Source organism: Teleopsis dalmanni, chromosome 2 (genome assembly GCF_002237135.1).
Source record: "Teleopsis dalmanni isolate 2A chromosome 2, ASM223713v2, whole genome shotgun sequence".
NCBI lineage: Eukaryota > Metazoa > Arthropoda > Insecta > Diptera > Diopsidae > Teleopsis > Teleopsis dalmanni.
This window is the reverse complement of record NC_051847.1, coordinates 90308780-90329872: the sequence shown is the minus strand read 5'-3', so window position 1 is coordinate 90329872 and position 21093 is coordinate 90308780. Positions and strand designations below refer to the sequence as shown.

At 26.7% G+C, this 21093-nt stretch overlaps 1 protein-coding gene across 1 annotated transcript in view; it reads right to left on the bottom strand.

Moving 5' to 3' along the window:
• The window catches only part of LOC119676881 (laccase-4-like), a 472379-nt gene extending 453197 nt beyond the window's left edge, over window positions 1–19182 (bottom strand). The window contains exon 1 of the mRNA XM_038088138.1: window positions 18576–19182. Coding sequence (XP_037944066.1) covers window positions 18576–18735 — 160 coding nt within the window. The 5' untranslated portion in view covers window positions 18736–19182. The remainder of the gene's footprint in view (window positions 1–18575) is intronic.
• Window positions 19183–21093: the final 1911 nt, after the last annotated feature.

The window sequence follows — 21093 nt, the reverse complement described above, 5'->3', positions numbered from 1 at the left end:
GTTGCTGCATAGTTTTGCATTTTTACTATGTAAATTTGTATTAATTTTTTATTTTACAAGCTCTGCTGAGATACTGTTTTAGTTTTGCGTTTTGCATATTTAGTTGCTTTTATGTCAGGCGGTTTATTTGAGGCGCTGTAATGCTCATGTCGGCCTGCAATTGTAATTAGCCAAATTAAGTTACAATTGAACTTATGCAACGGCTTGTTTCCATATGCTCTTATGGTGGCATAAAAATGCAAAAGTGGCAACATTAAGTGCCACAAAATATGGTGTGAAAATGTGGTTGTTTCGTACACGAACGCTGGCAAATATGCCGTGCAACTATAGCATTTTCCGTGTAAACTGCACTCGCTGCATAATTTGAGCTTGAATATGAAATTAATTCTATTAGCAAACAAATAAAAAAATAAATGCGGTAAAGTGTGTGAATGCAAACTACATTCAGCCACCGAAACTCACATTCACTCCGATATTCACAATCCTCAATCGCAGCAAATTTCTTTTGGTAAACATTTTTTGCATTTTAACTCTTTATTTCACGTTTCCATCAAATTAATTCCAGGAAATTTCTAAAAATCCATAAAGTAAACAAGTTGACTCAAAAAGTATTTATAAAACTCAATTCGGTTGGTGTTTTGTTGAGGCTTAAATCGTGCAGATTTTGCGATGTTAACAAATTGCCTTTCTTGCAACATTTCGCGTTCAAGCTCACTTTCCTCTCAAAGCAAATGCGCTTGAGGGGCACAAAGAAAAATTGACATAATCATAAACTGACTGTCACTTTAATGCCTTGTCAGCGTTCGCTAATGGAAGCCATTTATTTTGAATTTGGTTTAAAATAATATTTCAGGCGATTTCTCGTTGACTCTGTCCGTCAAACGGTCTGTGAAGCTGCATTTAAGTTTGGCTCTGAGTTATGAGTCGTGATTAGCAATGCATTCCTCACATAGCAAATTTCAGAGGATTATTTGTCTGTATACTTATTTGTATATAAGTTGGCAACATACATTAAAAAACATAATATTGTTGAAGTAAAACTCAGTTCTCTAATCTGAGATGTTATTTTCGATTGGGACGTAACACACGGACTTGAACGAGTTGATAATCGAGTAACAATAATATAAACGTAGTAACCATCCACAAGTATAAATATTTAGCAAAGTTTTAATTTATCACCATCATCACTTTCTGTACATCCCATTTAAGCATAGGGCCTTAAAATTTGTAATTAGTAAATATATATTAGATTTAAGGGATATTTCAATGTTTAAGTAAAATGCAATTAAAAAAACAACACTCTCAAAGAAGGGTTTTTTATTTACCCATATGTAGTAAATATGACAACAAAAAAAAATTTTATTTCGAATTCAATTGAATTTCTTTTCATTAATGGTATTTACTGATAATATTACTTTAGTTTAATATAGTTAAATAGTTCAATAAATTCATTTATAATTGTTTGAGAACAAGTGGCAGGATTAGCATTTTGTGCCTGTTAACTTTGAAGCAAATGACAAGCAAATAACTACCATAAGTGGCTTTTAAAACTCAATTTTATATAGGAATACTTTCAATATTAAGTCAACAGAGATTTAACTTATCTTATAATGAACTAAACAGGAACTAAAGAGAATATTACCATACATTAAAACACCAAGAAAGAAAGACTAATACAGTCGAAGTGCCGGCTAACCATACCATTAAACAAAATGATATATTTTTTCTGTGAAAACCTTTCAACCATCCAATCCCCACTGTTAAAAACGATAATATTATGAAGAACTTATGTTGAATAGGAATGACAAAGTGAAAAAATTTTAACATAAGAAACAGAGTATGAATAAGAGTGAGACTAAAAGTAAGACTAAGAGTAAAAGTGAATACTAGAAGTAAGGATACTAGAAAAATGTAGAGAAAAGCTAAGAAAACAATATTAAAAAATTATTAAACAGAAATATGATAAAAGGAAATAAAATAAAAACTAAAGCAAAAAGTAAGTATTGGAAAAGTAAAAGAATAAGAACTGAAATTTATAGATAAAGAAATTCTAGGCAATTTTAAAAACATGACAAAAATTTATTATTAGATAAAAATGACAATCACAACAAAAATGATTAAATTAAACCATAAGTGACTGAAGCGAAAGAAAAGACAGGAAAAGACCGGAAAAGAAGGGAAAGAAAAAGAAAGAAGAGGAGGGAAAAAGAAAGGAGAGTACATAAATGAAAAAGAAGGAAAGGGAAGAAAATGAAATAAAATGAATTGAATGCTAGTAAAAAAGAAAGGAAAATAAAATAAAATAAAATAAAATAAAATAAAATAAAATGAAATGGAATAAGAATAATAAAATAAAATAAAATAAAATAAAATAAAATAAAATAAAATAAAATAAAAGAAAATAAAATAAAATAAAATAAAATAAAATAAAATAAAATAAAAGAAAAGAAAAGAAAAGAAAAGAAAAGAAAAGAAAAGAAAAGAAAAGAAAAGAGAAGAAAAGAAAAGAAAAGAAAAGAAAAGAAAAGAAAAGAAAAGAAAAGAAAAGAAGAGAAGAGAAGAGAAGAGAAAAGAAAAGAAAAGAAAAGAAGAGAGAAGAAGAGAAGATAAAAGAAAAAAAAGAAAACAAAACAAAATAAAAGAAAAGAAGAGAGAGAAGAGAACAGAAGAGAAGAGAGTAGAAAAGGAAAGAAATGAAAAGAAAAGAAAAAAAGGTAAGAAAATAAAAGAAACGAAGAGAAAATAAAAGAAATGAAGGAAAAAGAAAAGAAAGAAAAAAAAGAAGATGAAAGACAATCCCAGAAAATGAAATATTAAATAAAGGGAAGAAAAAGAAGACGATAAAAGAGAAGGAAATAGAAAACAAAAAAAATTCTTGTTATAAACCTCTATAAGAACACTTAAAATATTAAAATAATCAAAAAAAGCAGATAGTGTGTCAAATAATTTGAGCAAATATTTAACAATCAATATATATATTTAATATTTAATTAGATATTTATAAAAAGAAGTGCGTAGAAGCGCTAAAAGATCTGATATAATAATTAGAAAAATAAAATAAAATATTTAATGAAAAGAAGAAAAATTTTATGTTGTGAAGTACCAAGTGAAGGAACACCATAAGAGAAGTAAGATAAGATTTTAAAGAAAAGTAAAAATAGAAAAATAATTAAAGAAGAAAAGAGAAGTTCAAAGTTGAAGAAGTAAGACTTAATGCGATTAAATAATATAAAAAACAAAACACTAAAACTGATTTAAGAAATGAGAATAAAAAATAAAAAAAAACACACAGATGAAATAAGAACTAAAAAAAAGAAATTAAGAGAAAAAGAATAAGAAATTAATAAAAGTTAATTTAAAAAAAATTACTGTAATAACTAAAAAAGAAAAAAAAATTTAAGAAATTATATATGAAGGTAAATATTTTTGTATTTCATATCTCGCGTATGGCATATCTTATATGCAATGTATATTTGTTATCAGTATTTGACAGATTTTTTAAATTTGCACACATCAACAAGATATATATATTATAAATATATATAAAATATGTATAACTTTAACTCAATTAACTGTAAACTGAAAATGTTAATTTTTAACCATAACTAAAAATATTTAATGATTTTCGCTCATATGCCATTGAATAGTATGTAAGCGAGTAAATCCTAATATTGTTGTATGTAATGTTTTACTATTTTCATTCGAGTTCCACTACAGATATTAAACTAGTATTTCCTTAATTTTTTTTTGTATTAACACATTAATAAATGTTTTCAGTTCATAACTGCAAACTTTGGAAATGAAAAATATTAATAACAAATAATTTAACGTAAATTGTATAGTACATATATGTATTAGCAATATAATCATGTTAAGTAGGTATATCAAAAAATTAAGTTATTAAAGTGAAAACTGCCTTTCATGAATATAAGCAATTTCTTTAATTTATTTTGGAATTTGATATTTATGATAAAAATTTTCATCTAATTAACACAGATTAGCTACCCTTGCCTGTTTACAATGTAAGTGCTAATTTTCCACCTCAATTTTCCAGTTAAACTAACTGGAAACTTGACTCTTAAGTAGAGTTGCACTTTCAAGACCACACAAATAACAACAAAAAATATGAAAAAAAAGTTGTTAAAACTAAAAAATGCACTTCGAAAAGATGCGCTTCTGTTAATGACTCCCATTCACTTGCATATCGAATAACGAATAATTTCATTTTTCTTCGCCAGCAATGAAGAAATATTGCAAGCGAATTGCAAGCATGAAGTGCAGCATTGAACCACGCTCAGCAAGTGCGTTTACTCAACTTGCATTATTCGCAGCAACAAGTGGAAATTGTTTCTTATCCAGCGCAAATGCTTCTACTATTATTTTTAATGCTTTTAATCATTTTCTCTAATGCAATATTTCTTAATTTATTTTACAATAATGTTGATTATTATTCATCAAAACTGAGAAGACATTGACGTTGTTATTTGATCGCGGATCTTAAATGCTTCAAATGTGGTGAAAAGTTGATTAATACACAAAATTATTTAGCTGAAGTTTGTTTTTAATTATAAACTAATTAATTTTGTTGAATATGAAATAATTTGTTATATGAGTAGATTTATTAGTTACTAAGCTAAATCTTCCTCTTCTAGTCTTTTGCTCTTGGCAGTGCGTATTACCGCACATTATTCATGGTAGTCTACAATTATCTTCGATCCTACGCTGCGTTTATCGTTTCCCTCGTATTTTTGACCAAAGGTTGCAATCGAACCACCTATCGAATAGGTAATTTTCCTTCTTGTAGTCTTCCATTCATTGTGCTCTCTACAAGCAGTTGTTTTGAGTTTTTTGATCGCCTCAATATATTTTTTTTTGATTTTTTTTAAATTAGTGTTATATATGAAATTGAAACAATAAGTGAAACAAATATCATCACCTCCAACCGCTATTCAAAAATGAAAATCTCAATGTTAAGAACAGGAAGCTGTTTTATAACCAAATAATTCAACTGTCACTTCTATATGGATGTGTAGCGTTCAGCAAGGCCTCAAACACTACTATTCGCCAGCTAGAAATTGCACAACGTCAGGTTCTGAGAAAACTTTTCAAGGTACCATGGCACATTAAGAAGAATGACATCTACAGGGACCTCAAAGTTGATGAAATCAAAAAATATATAAAGGATAGAGCCCTGAAACTTTTTACGAAAATTGACAGGCTTACCAACACTGCGTTATCGAATCTCAGAATGGTTACAGGCTCCTCGGGGAGTTATGCAGATCTGAGGTCAATTATTGCTTAGTCTGATGAAGTGATAAATAATAATTCAGTCAAGGTGTAGAGAGAGGTTAATGGAGAGTAAAAGTGCACTGACTCACCTATCCTAATAAAGCAACTAGTTATTAGATAACTGACAAGCAATTTAAATTTAATTATTTAATCAAATGTAGAACATTTCAATTATTTAAGTCCAAAGATCGCAAGGGTTTTGGCACTTTAGACGGCGTATTGGCTTAGTTGTCGCTAGTAAATGCACCTCAGGATTTTTGTGGCAACTAAGCCTATCTTTGTGTATTTTGGCCTTGGTTAAAGATTTAATTCCAAAACCACTAAAATATTGGTTCTGTGCGTATTTCATGCAATTCTTCAAACTCTTCGATACACCCACCCATCAAAGAGCTTGATCTTCTTCTAATAGTCTTCTAATATTTTGGTTTATAGTTAGACATTGAGGTTAGACTCTTCTGGGCGCAGTACCAACAGTTGGGCGATTGTATGCCAATAATTTTAATAATAGACATTGAAGTCATAATAATAGTAATAATAATAGTTAGAGATTAGTTAATAAAATTTTATTAAATTGACATCCAAGACCACTGATGATGGGTATTTGGCAATACTCGAAACAGCTGTATGGTCAGCCAAAAATTCAATTAATTAAAATAATATAAAATGAATTTTTGTTCTTGTAGTTCACTACTGTTCTAGAAACCTCTTTATTAAATTGACATATGAAAAGAATTGAACTTATATAAGTCCTACTAAAATAAAAAAGTCAACTAATATAATTATATAATGTATAGAATCCCGTAACTATATTGTATGTTAAGAACTTATTGCATTTATATATTTTTCATTAAATTGGTGAATAACAGTTATTTATAAATCTGATAAATATTTCTTAAAATATATATTTTTAAGCTGAAAAACAGGAATAAGAAACTAATTAAAGCTCCTACCATATAATATCAAAAACGAGTATTGTGTAACATGTTTTTCTATTAAGTTATTGTACCTAAATGCTCTGGTAAACAAATACAGAGTCTGAAATAATCGATTACACTTCATATGCAATCTAGAGATACATTTTTTTTTATCAGTAAATCCAGTTTCTCGCTTGTCTAAGTCGGTTAAGGAAATGCTTTGTATAATGAGTAAATTTTTAGAAATTTTTAATCTACGACAAAAAACAAAATAAATCCGAAAACGATTTTCAACCAAATAAGTTTGCCTTAGTCCCATTTTCACCGAGACACTTGCGGTTTTCGCGCCATTTCTGTTCGCAATGAGCTTGAGCTGGACTAATTTCTTTCCAGTAGTCAAAGTGGAACAAACAATAAAAAAGTAGATTTGCTGGAATTGCAGTTTTGCAGTTCTTTTTTTGGTGTCATGCATCTTTTTTATGAGCTGCACTTTTTCGTACTGAGATACACATATTTGTATCTACTAAATTACTTGAGTCTGACGCTAGTGTTAATCCATTGGGAAGTGCTAAATTTTAATGAGTCTCGGCAAAATTGGCTACTTTATGTAATAATTTTTGTTTCTTAATTTAATGGCAACTAAATTAACTAGTCGTACTCGTATGCCTAAAAGGTAGCCTGAAAACGTTACCTGCTTGATCAGATTTCAACAATTATTATTGTACGATTGGATTTTTGATATATCTATTAGAAAAGATTTCAACAATTATTGCAACGATAATAGCTCCACGGCAATTATAATATAATAACTACTCAATAGCCTCTTTGGAATATGTGGAAATCACTTAATGCGAATATATGTAATAAGAAAATATTTAAGTATCACCGATGATGTTGCATGATGTTTGCAGAATTGAATGTTTTGATAATTACTTTTTATTTTTTATAGGTATTTTATTTATTCGTTTAGGAGCTTTTATGCTTTAAGCGTTATGTAATTGATTACAAATTCAAAAAAATTGTTTAAATATTAATCTCAATTTAAATGTGTTGAAAGAGCAAAAGATAAACACATTCGAATATCGAAAGTCATTTTTAATATATAAAGATTAGGTAAAATACTGTTTAAAGTAGGTCTAGTAGATCTTGGAATATTGTTGACCATTTACCATTACAAATCAGAATCTACACATCAGAAAATTTCAAAAACTCAAAAACTCAAAAACTCTTACATTAATTATAGAAGATATTTATTGAACAAAGTCAGGCTTTGAGAAGACTTTTCAAGGTACAATGGTACATTAGGACGAATGACATACTCAGGGACCTCAAGGTTGATCAAATCAAAAAGTACATAAAGGATAGAGTCCTGAAATTATTTACGAAAACTGACAGACTTACCAACACTGCGTTATCGAATCTCAGAATGGTTACAGACTACTCAGGGAGGTATGTAGATTTGAGGTCAATTATTGCTTAGTCTGTTGAAGTGATTAACAATAATCCAGTCAATGCGTAAAGAGGAGTTTTGAAGGTACCGCGCAGTTAATAGAGAGTAAAAGTGCTCAAGTGCACTGGCTCAACTAGTTTCAACATAATAATAACTATCTGAATATAAAATGAAATAATGTGTAAATTTATATTCTTATGAATGTGTGTTTGATGAAGATTTATAGAATGTTGTTAAATGAGAAATTAATGTAAAAGTAATATATAAATTTGTGGCAAAATTTGTTGTTATTTAAAATAATTTTATGACTTTTTATTATTTAGCAACTTCACTTTCTTAAATAAAGAAATCAATATTGACTATACGATTATATTTGATAAGTTTGTTAAATTTTACTTTACATTAAATTATTATTATTGCCATTTTATAAGCTAAATGCAAGTGAGGGAGTGACAGCTGGTATATATGGACCAGAGAAAAGATATTCGAAACCACTGGGATGAAAAGTAATCATCTTTCAAGCGGAAATATACGCGATAGACAGATGCGCCAATACTGACTGACAGCCAGACAGCTATAATGGCACTCATATCCTACCAGGTGACATCCTAGCTGGTATGAGATAGCAATGACAAGCTAAACATACTTGCCCGGAACAATCGGGTGCACTTATGGATTCCGGGGCATGCTGGTATGCAAGGCAATGAAATGACAGACAAACTCGTAAGAAGAGGGGTGGCTTAAATAATTATATGCCCAAAACCATTCTGCGGTCTTGCCAAAGGAATTCTATACATTCTTCTGCACGGCGTAAAGGAAAAAGGAAGAACACTTAATTGGGAAAAGCTGTCAAGACACTCTAATTCGATGAAGGGGCACAAAAGATCTTTTAGATCGCAGTGTACTATGCCTTTTTCATAATAATAATAATAATCTTAATGCTATCAAAAGAAGTGAATTGATCTGCCGAAATATGAAAAAAGTATGGACTTATAATCGTAGAACTGAATGATAGTCTCAGTAGTATTTCTATACAGTGAAATGATACATTGATTTGATAAAAGTGTTATAATCATTTATGTGGGGGATTACTTTATTTAATATTTTTGTAGTTTTTAAGGCCCTTAAATAACTAAAACAGATCTCTTCGAAGGAATTTACTTTAGTAACTAAACGGTTAAGACGAGTATGACCACATATAAGTATATATAGGTCAGTTCTAATGAATTGTTATTTTTTTATACTGTGGCTTAAATTTTAAATAATGAATAATAAATAACTGGATTATTATGTATGAAGTAGTCATCATATATTATTTATAATAGAAAATCATGTTGCAAATTTCAAAAATAAAAAGACTAGTTTTTTATATTTAAAAAATTCGTAAACAACATTGCGAAATTAGCCAAAATCATGCATTTAGAAATAAAATTTGTTTATATAAATTTTTTAACTGTTTTTGATTATAAGTTGCTTCCGGGTGTCAAATTTAGTCATTTTTGGCTCGTGTTAAATTTTATTGACTCTGCGTTGACAGTTTTCCAAATAACTATATTATATCTTTCTCAAATCAATTTTAAGAGGCGAGTTCTGTTGCCTTTAAAAGAAGGCAAAATTATATAATACTTGCATAACGTCTAAATAATTAAAGTGCTGGTGATATTTGATCTCTAGCACAAAAGTATATTCAGTAGACTAGGCAATCCTGTTCATATATTTATATGAGAAAGTGTTTATTGAAAACTTATAGAATAGAAAGTTATTAGCATCAAACGCATCATACTTTAGGTTGCTCCGAAGGTGATTTCATTTTCTTCCAGCACAGGACTTCTCACTTTTTTACAGTCAACTATGTACTTAAGATAAGGGAAGCCAAGGTTCATACTGGACTGTAGTGCCAAATAAGAAGAAGATGTACTTAAGATGAATAATCAATATATATATTGAGAGCAAATGGTGCAAGGCTTTCTTGTGAAAAAATTGGACTTCTTTTGGATTCTATGTAGTAGTTTTTGTTTAGAGTCTTTTGCAGTGTGGAAGGTAGATAACGGCAATTTCAGCATATATTACTTTTTTATTATCAAAAATATAAAGACGTATATGGAGAAGTATTTTTGATAAAACGCCAGTGTCAAAATTGGTTTGGATAGTTTCGATCCAGCAATTTTTAGGTTAGAAGTTCAACAAATTGTGGGAGGTCCTTAATTGATGCTAACCGGCCGATAACAATTTGTGTTCTCTGAAAGATTAAATTGAACAAGCTCTAGTTCATCCGTATCACGGCACATCAAAACAAGACACATGGGTTCTTCATGTTTTTATCTGTAGAAATGCATGTCATCGCGTTGTTGTTTGAGATTTGCGTCAATAACTTGAAGAAAATGAATCATTATCTGGATTTTCATTATCTGGATATAAAACTATCGTCAGTCATAGTTGATATAGCGGCAACATTTGCATACTAGAAATCTTTTTTTGTAATTGCAAAAGGGAAGTCGGATGTATAAATTTGCGCTGGGGCAACTTAATTGAACGAGTATATTCATCACACTTTTACGCAACGATAACTAAATATATTTTTTAATAGATGCAGTTTTATTGCAAATTTAATTATTCGCCATTCCATTTCTGAGGTAAGTAAAAGGAAGCGTCAAAGTCCTTTTCCTCATATTTTTTACACCTTAACGACTCTTGCATAATAGATACATAGTGTTCAGCTCAGCAGTACGACAAAATTTTCTCGTTTTCATAGATAAAAACTACTTTCAATAAAATGTAAATGGAAAATATAATAAAATTCCATAAACCACAGGTGGCCCGATGCCAAATTTATTTTATTTTGAAACGAAATCAGTTTTTACGTCCAAAGTAAATGCACTTAAAGTTAAGCGGCTTTTCGCTGTTATTTAAATTTATTTATACGCGTAAGTTGGGTGTGAAGACTTCACATACGAGGGGCTCTTAAATACTTTTTTCACAGAAACGTTCACAAAGGTAATGAAAGCCAAAAAAGAAATGATTTGGCAGGTCTGCATTGTGCGAAGAGCTTTTATTCATAATTGCAGCCTGAAAAACGTTCGACTCATCACTTTTTGTTATGCACAAATCGACTAAAAAGTATCTTTTTTGGAAATAATTTTTGGTTTGTTTTTGATTTCTGAGTCTCTGATTGATTTATCAAGTTGGGAAGTAACTGTCTTGACGCTTCCATTTATTAGCTTTTGCCTTAAGTTTGTTTGCTTGTACTTCAGAGAAGAAGACGGGGCTTGAGATTTCACGCTTGCGAAGTGCCATCAATCACGTGCGGTTTTGGATTCGTTTTTGGCTTGGCGGCAAAGATACTTCAGATAGCGTGTGTTTGTTTGAAGTTGTATTCAATTTGACATGACGTTGATTAAGTAAATCGAAAAAATAAATCAAATTTTAGTCAATTTGAACGCTCTTTTTGTTGAACCTTTCCTCCACACTTGGGCATAAATTAATTTGTTAAATAAGCGTTAAATGGTTTTGTAATTATATGCTATTATGTATAATTGACACCTGCCAGCTGAATTAATGCTTACATTTGCATATTAATAATATTTTTTTTTCACTTATTTTTTTTTTTTAAATATATATATATCTTTTTTAAATATATTTTTAGCTCTTTAAGCTGAAAATATTAATTTTGAAAGTAAATTTTACGAATTTTAAAAATTAATTAAATGAATTAATGATTAGACCTGCGACTGATTTAACTTGTCATCGCTAGATGTGCAAGTCGAGATAAATATAATTTTAGCTATTTATAATACATAATTTAAGTTCATTTATATATATATATAATACAAGTAATTGCTTTGCTAATATCAAGAAGTGACTACAAGCAAACCAGACCAAACACCTATTGTGGCGGCTTAGTAAAAAACACTTTCGATTATGCAAATGAAATAAATTTATAATAAATCGAAAATTTTTATATATATTTTTTGTTATAATTGACTTTAAAAATCAAATTTAAACTCAATTCAGTGCCATTGATTCGAAAAATAATTTTTTGTTTGAAGAAATGCACCGTGAAGCAATGATATGTGAGAGGCTTAGAGACAAAAATTTACTTGGTGTGGGAGGGGGTCTATACCAAAAAAATCTAAAGTAATTTTAGAAAATTTTAGGAATTGAAAATAAATTTTTCGATATATACAAACCCACGTCTTTTCGTTCGTCTCATCAAAAAAATTATGTCCAGTCTAATGTCATAGCCAACCTGAAATGTTTGCCCACATTTATGATACGTTTGGATACACATATACACATATATAGTTCTTAAACTCATTTCAAGTAGCTTGGACCCCTTTTTCTATATGCCTGATATCTGGAGTATAAATTGTTTTGTAGCTGTCATGGGTAATGTAAATTACTTGACGTTTACACTGGCTGTACTTTGGGAAGATTGTTATATTCGAATAGGTGATATTACCGAATTTTGTCTTCAAGCAAAACTTTGTATGTGCAAGTCTAATCAAATGTTATGCCTTTTCCGGGTTAATACATTTGGGTACTTTTACTCTTTCATAGCTGGGAGGTTTCTGCAGAGTCCCACCCATCTCACTGACTAATTTGTCAGTGTCTCATAAGCTTTATTTAATGACTTATCTCAGATCTACGTACTGCCCCTTGCGGTTAGAGACTACTTTGAGATTAGATAGTGCTAAGTAGGGCAGCCTATCGGTTTTCGCATATAGCTTCAGGGTTCTGTCCATTATGTATTTTTTGACCCGATCTATTCTAAGGTCTCTTAGCATGTCATTTGTGCGGATGTACTATGGCAAGTGAAAAAGTCAAAGTGTATGCAAGAATCGTGCCAAAATTTAACTAGTGCAGACACAACAATAATTCTTACAGAGGTTCTGTGCAGTCTAAACTGAGTTATGAACCCGTTTTTATTATAAGTAGAGCTTTAAATATTATAAGATCTCGAATAAGATTTTATCATTTTGATGAAGAAAATACTTGTGCTGAGATTGTAAAAATTTGATCCGACTTACTGTTTTATGACAGATTTTCTATATTTGAAAGACTCCGAACCTCTTGAAAATATTTGAACACCATATGATGTCGAAATATTTGCTACTATATATGTATATGTATATATATATTTAATATATTCGTGTTAAATTAAAAAAAAAATAAATATGAAATTTTAAGTAGATTTATGACTTGTGTACCTCAATTATGTTCGAAAAGCCAGAGCACTTTCGAATCTTTGAAGTGTTCAAATATTTTTGAAATAGTTGTACATCAGTTTTTTAAGTAATGATAATGAAAAACATAATCTACTAAGATATATATCAAATGAAAATAAATTTTTAGCAGTAAAAAAGCAGTAAAAAATTTATATAGTATTTTAGTAATAATAACTAACAAAGTTTGTTAATTAATCACCAAAATGTAACATTCTTCGTTAACAATAAAGAAATGAAAACTTGAAGAAATCAACTGTATTTGCATATATTTTTAATTTATTTTATTTATTTTTATTATTTACGAGTCAATTGTGGCTTAGAACGCCTTTCAAATGCCTCGGAAAAGTGTGTCAAAAAGTCAACTTTAGTTCTGAATTTTATGCTTTCAAAAATGCTCCAATCACTAATCTTCAAAGAATTCCTAGTGTCGGTCTCTGCATTAATTATGTCAAATATATTTCTCATTTTATTAAGCATTAAATCAATCACTTCTTTATAGTTTTTTATATTTTTATATCCAAGTTATACTAATAAGCTCAGCTCGAAGAGTTGGAGAAAAAACTAATTTGCACTTGAATTAAAAATTAGCATTTTTGTATTAATATTTTAACGGTTTTACGATTAGAGCTCCGCTGGTGTTGAAATAAGAAATGAATTTTTATAAAAAATAATTTTTTGAAAAATATTAATTTAATAATTATACAAAAATTCGTTTGAGCTAACTTTTACCTGAATTTTAAAATTATTCCTCCATATACATTTACTTTTTATGTATTTTATTTTTATTTTTTTAAATTTTTATGAGCTAAATTTATAACATGGGATTAAGTTTATTTATTGTAAGAAAAAAAAAATATTAAAAAAATAAAATAATTGCATGAAACCGTTTTTTAATATTTGTGTTATTTATGCATTCAAAATAAATAAATAATAACTTAAAAGTAATATATAATAATAAATATAAACAAAACGATAGGTAAAATTAAAGGTATTATATGCTGTATATAGTAATTAACTTAATTTTTATCATTATCATTATTTTAATACGTAATAATTAATTATACTTGTGATTTTATATGATTTCATATTATGACACCTTAAATATGTTATCATTGCTATTATTATTAGTTATTATTTTTTACACTTTTTCGTTACGATAAGCATTTTGTTTTTATTTTACATAATTATTATTGGTTTATCTACAAAATGTAGTAGTCTCATACAACTTTAAATTATTACTAATAAGAGTTTTAATAGTTTATACACTATTATAATGTCATAATGCTATTACTTTAGAGTCTATTCGAAATAGATTTCTTGCCATAGCATATAAAAATTTTAATTTGATAATAATTGATAATAACATAATAGAGAGGTTTCGAAAAGTAATGAACTACAACAACAAATATTGTTTGTTTATTATTTTAAATATTTATAATTTTTTTTTATATTATTCTCTATTCAATACAACAGTTTCTATTAAAGTTAAAAATAGACACTACTGTCATATTGATGTTAAAATCAAATTTAGTAATAACATAATATTATAACTTAATACATAAAACTTTTTTTTATTAATAATTCATTAACAAATAAATAATAGATCGTTCCAAAAATTTTTAATAATATTAATATTAATTTTTTCTTGCCGAGAGTGATGGTCTTAATGACGAAAAGAAACTATTTAAAAATTAGACGAATAGCAGTCAAAATAAATTATATACGGACTGTTAACTAATTAAGAAATACGAATATTTCCTAAGATCACTGATAATGAGTACTTGACAAATTTCAATAAATTAAATAAATTTTTGTCCTTGTCTTTTCTTTGCTATTCGAATTCTTCTAACTATTAATAACATTATATTAGTAAAGGATACTGTAGTAGAGCAGAGTTTATAAGAATTTATTTAAACTATTTCCAACCATTTGGCAAATTAAAATATTCTGATTTTGAGAATTGTTTGAATAGATATACTAGGTATTCAAAGTATTTAAAAAATTTAGAACAGCCGTATGTGAACACAGCACAATTATAAATACTGATATAATTAAACTTAAAGGAAGAAATTAATTTGTCTTTGGACTAAATTATATATTCTGTTTTTTAGGACTTTAACATAATAAAATCTAATTATTTGTAAAACTAAATGTAGTATTAAAAAAATTAAATATTTATAATAAATACAAAATTTTTATTTTATGACGCTAGTTATGCTATATTAGCTCAATTAATTTAATAACAAAAATGTATCATTTCTTTTAATTAACATTTGCTAAATTTTTATTTCTAATTATTGTATTATTATTAATTGTATTATTAATTTTTGTATTATTAATTATTGCATTGTCTATATATTGAATTATTATAGTAATTAATTTTTTAAAATATTCTTAGAATATGTATATAATTCAGTGTAAAAATTTTGAATTCATTATAAACAAATAAAGTTAATATTAATCTATCTGTAATAAATTATTAATATATATATTGTTAAACAATAATCAATAAATCAATAAATTCTGTTTCTAGTTTAGTAAATTTATCTGTTATTACTTAATAGTAATAAAAGCAAAATAAGAATTACTGCTACGTATATTATTTGAATAGTTTATATATATTTAAACTATTGGGCGAATATCAATAATAGGATTTAAATAGAATTGTTCATATACTTTAAACTATTTAAATAATTAGATATTTAGAATATTCTGTATAACCGAATATAAACGGCCTATATTAAAGAAGATCTCAAATTTATTTATAAAATTTTTTAAAAAAATACTGATATTTAATAGTAATTGCAACTTTACTTAAAGTGAATATTTCTAAGCAGTTTACTTATAATTGACATTAAAAGTATGTGATTCTAATATTTTTTAAAATATAATTATTACCATTATCATAGTGATATTTAGGTATTATAATTATTAGTATTGCCACATTAATACACGTGATATCATAATTGGTATCATGTATTAAAAAAAAATAAATGTATGTAATTTCGAATAATAAATGTCTTTCTATCTATCTATCTAATTAGGAACTACATAAGTTTTTCGAAAAGATTTTAATAGAATATTATTGCCTACGATGAGAAATCAAAGATTATATGGAATATATAGAAATATTTTGAAATAAAAGAAAACTTACATTTTAAGTTTTAGATAATTTGATTTTGATCTACCATACTTTTTGAAACTATATCAATGATATATCATATTGAATCAAATTTTAGTATATTATATTTTGGGTCAAAATGGGTGTATGCGCGTGTTTGAAAAACTTACTTCAGTGATACTATGACTGAGTTTTGTTGTGGATAGGTTCTACAACAATAGCCTTTACTTTGTAAACCGACCTAGCTTGAATCCCATCTTTCTGCATTCATACTATTCTCTGCAGTAAGTAATTATCAAAACAAAATTATATTATATTTTAATATGAAAGTTGTAGAATAGACACGTGGTGCTTACAAACATACTAAAGATTTTTCGTATTTGTCCTCACATAAAAAATAGATATGAATCTATATTATTATTTCCTCACTTTTATGAGTAACATGAGAAGGTATAAGGTAACCCAAACAATTTTGATCAGATGTGGGAATGATAGTACAGATCACAGATGAGATGAAGTTGAGTTAATAACCACATTTCATCATCTGATGGACTTTAGATATTGAATCAACTTCATTATTAAATGAATATATTATCTCATTTTCTCATTTCGTGTTAGAATATAAATTTTTACTATAATATATTATATATTATATTAATATTCTACTATAAGAGTATTATAGTTTTATTGTTATTACAATATTATTAAGACAAGATTTTGTATCCTATTATAATAAATATATTTGTGAATTCATTCAAGTTGATTATGTGCCAAATTTATGACTATGCAACAGAATATATTTATTATTAACAATTATTATTAGCACTTAAATAGCTTTCATAAATTTATTTATTATTAAAATTTTAAAAATTTTAATTTAAATCAAGAATTATTAGAGTTATATAACCAATAATTAATATGCATTTTTATTATTACTTTCATATCATATATATAAACTTCGCAATTATTTTCCTGTTAAATTTATTAGCCAAATTCATTAAAATTTATTTTAGTTTTTATTATAATGAGGAATAAGTAATTCTTTAAAATTACAACATTGATGCTTGCAATATTTTATTAATTTAAATTTAATATTAATTATTATTAAATTATGTATTAATTTTCAAATTTATATTTAATATTAATTTTTTTAATATAATATTTTTTTAATATATAAAATGTGTGATGAATATTTTGTTTAATAAGTTCTTTTACTGTTATAATCTCTTAATTTAATTATTAATTTAATGAAATTTATATATATATTAATATAGTGTGTTCCTATAAAATCATTATTTGTAACTATTGTAACTAGCTTTAGAATATAATATATTATTTTTTTTATTTAATTTTAATAATTTTGTTTTATCTTGTTTCATTAATTTTTTTATTTAATTTTATATTATATTATTTTATTAGATTTAATTGTATTGTATTTAATTTTATTTTATTTTATCTCATTTTATTTATTTTGTTTAAGTTTATTTTCGTCTTTTTAAACAAAATTATATATATTAACATTTTAATTTTTATATATTTTTCCCATAAAAAATATTGTTGCTAATTAATATTTTCGCTGAAAATTTGACATATTTTATGTTCAAAATTTTTTTATTTAGTGTTACTTTACATTATTTTATTTTATTTTCTTTTATCTAATTTTAATTTCATTTAGTTTTATTTTATATTTTTTGTTTTATTTTACTTTTTTCATTTTATTTAGCTTATATTAATTTCTTTTTTTAATTTACGTTATTACTGAATCTTACTCCACTTTATTTATTTTATTTTGTTTATTTTATATTATTTTTTTTTTTATATCATGTTATTTTAATTTATTTTATTTTATTTGATTCATAATACTTTATTTGGCTTATATTAATTTATTTTATTTAATTTATATTATTATTGTATTTTATTCCATTTTATATTATTTTGTTTACTTTATTTTATTTTTTTTGTTTTATATTTTATTATTTTTAATTACTTCGTTTTATTTGGTTTATATTATTTAATTTTTTAATTTTATTCCAACATGTTTTATTTTGTTTATTTTATTTTATTTTAATTTTCTTTTGTTATATATAATATTATTTTAATTTACTTCATTTTATTTGGTTTATATTATTTTATTATTTAATTTATAATTTTAGTGTAATTTATTTTACTTTATTTTATTTTATTTTATTTTATTTTATTTTATTTTATTCTATTTTATTTTATTTCATTTTATTTTAGGTTATTTTATTTTATTTTGTATAATATTTTAAAGTCGATTGTTATATTTTATTATTTTTACTTTTATTTCGTATGTTGTATTTTGTATATCTCTTGTCGAATATTATTTTATTTTATTTTTTTGTTTTATTTTATATTTACCGATACTATCAATATTATATTAGCAAGTAATATGTTTAAGTATAATATATAATAATAATATTATATATTATAAATGTGTCACAAATAATAAATTAATTTTGTTGTAATTTATCATAACATATATACAGTAATCAAATATATAATATTCCATCGTTTTGCCGCAATTAATTGCATTTTTTTTTATTGTCCTTACTCACCTTCTGTGCGCAGTGGCGTTTGTGCTCCTATTCTTATCGCCTGTGTTGTGGGTAAATCCAATAAAATCGCTGATATTGCCAAAAATGCAATGCAGATTTTGAATCCGTAAGATTGTTTCCAGTTATTACACATTTTGTGTATTAGAAGGGATTTGTTCATTATATTATATTTGTTATTATCCTTAAATAAATATATATTTACAATAAAAAAAAAATCAAATTATTTGGTTGCTATTATATATTTATTTTTTTTTTTTCAACACAACATATTTTCTTGCGGTTGCGAAAAATATTTGCGTATGCGTTTTTTCTTGTTCACTTTCTAATGGCAAGAAATTATTTTTCCAGCAATTTCACTGCTGCAATTATTTCAGGTTAAGGCACAGACAGACAGAATTGCTCGAGACTAGCGCAAAAGATATTTAGCTGAGTCCGAATTGAATCTTTTGAAAATAATTCAATTAAATAATTTAAAAAATTTTATTTTAATTATTACAAGCATCCACTTTGATTTTGTTTTTCTTTTTTTGGGGCAACACTTTCCATGCACAAAATTTACAGTTAATCCAAAAAACGTTGCAGCTTATCCAGAGTACAAAATTCGCGCCCCGCGTTTAAGCACAAACTGAGCTCCGTCGGCTAACCGGACGAATATATAAAACATTTTCAATGAACCACTGTTACAAATACAAAGCGCATAACTGCTACAGCCACTACAGCCACTTTACCAACAGAAATTGTAACAAACACCGTGGCTACGGCAACGTCTCAGTCAGCGTCTTAGAAATGCTCAAAGTTGGCTAAATCACGTATGCATTTGCTAAATATGAATAATAAAATGTGAGAAGATAAGAAAAATTGAGTGTCTAGCGCTGTGTTGGCAGAGACGCATGCAGCGACGCAGCGTTAGTTGCTGTTGGCGTTACTTAAGAAATGCTGCATAGTAAAAGCTCCCGATACGTGAATGGCAAGTTTAGCTTTGTTTTGTTTACAAAGAGTTCACGATCACTTTAAGAGCACGTCTACGGCTTGTTGTGTTAGATTTTGCTGCTCTTAAGAGACTTTGAATTATTTAATGATTTGTTTATTATTTTCAATGAAAGATGCTATTAAACAATTGATTACTCAATACGCAAATAAATTCCAAATTGCAGAGAAAAACCATGATGAACAAAAAAAATTTCTAATATAAAATAAATTATCAAATTTAAATTTTTGTTTATAAAAAAAATTTGGCAAATTTATTAAAATTTTTGGGTTTTCTAGTCAAATTTTAAGTCAAAACCAAGAACAGAATAGGTTTTCCGATATCAACAGGTTTGTTTCTGTTATTTTATTGCCTGACTCTGTTATGTGCCATTATACATGCCTTACCAGCAACTAAAGTTGCTGTTAAATTATGTTTTAACTGTTAAAGAAATGTTAACATAAATTAAAGTATGCCGTGTCGTTAATTTTAAAAAGAAGTTCTTAACATTTTTTGTTTTAATTTTAATCAAAATAACTATCTATATATCACAAACTATCTGTATATCACAAATATATTTTAAATAAAATGTAACTACTCTAATATTTCATTATATTCCAGTGTCGTATAAATGATAGACTTATCGTGTAGAGTGGGCAGTCGCTAGGACTGCGTACTCTAGGGTCTGGAGTAGACAAAAAAGAACAAAAAATCTTCTCAGTTTATATAAACCTGCAGTTCGTGTACTTACTGAAATAAAATGAGCCGTTGTGCTAATCCACTCATGCTTCAACGCTGGCGCATTGCAACAAGCAAACTATGCAGGAGTTGTCATGATGATAATGAATTGCAATGCTTTAATCATCTTTTTGTTATTGCCTAGGAGTACAGAAAAAATAACTTCAATATCCAGGGGACAATTTCTTCACAAAGTCAGCAAAAGTGTATTTATCTGATCTCTTTACCTTCATTTGGTAAACAAATACTTCAAGAAGGATTATATGTGAAGCCATTTTGGAAACTATTGTAAGTATTGTAAGCTCTTCCAACTTTAAGGGCAACACAATGTACAGAAGTTGTCTCCGACTGCAAGTGTTGATATTTGCATCGATAAAAATGTTTAGTTTATTGTATTAGAATTAGGGCTTTATTCTGACCTAATTGGGTGTTGTTTCCTGTAAGACCTGTTGCCACTGGTATTCGTATGTACCATATACTAAAAGTAAGAAGCCATATTTATGCACGAAAAAGCTTACGAATGCAATAATATAAAAAAAATTAATTCAAATTCTTAGTAGTTTTACATTAAATCTCTAATTTAGCGATGAGTTGGTCATACTCTATGGAAATATATGAACAAAATTTTAAAATAAATAGTGTGTTAGAATGCATTAAAAATATTGAACCTGGTGGTATAGTGTCTAACCTCTAACTTTGCTCATAGCTTTAAGTTCAAGAATTATGAATTGGGATTTTATGATTATCCCAACAGTTCTTTAGCTTCTCTTAGAAGAATTCAAGCCACAGAGGGAAGATTTCCATTATAAGTAT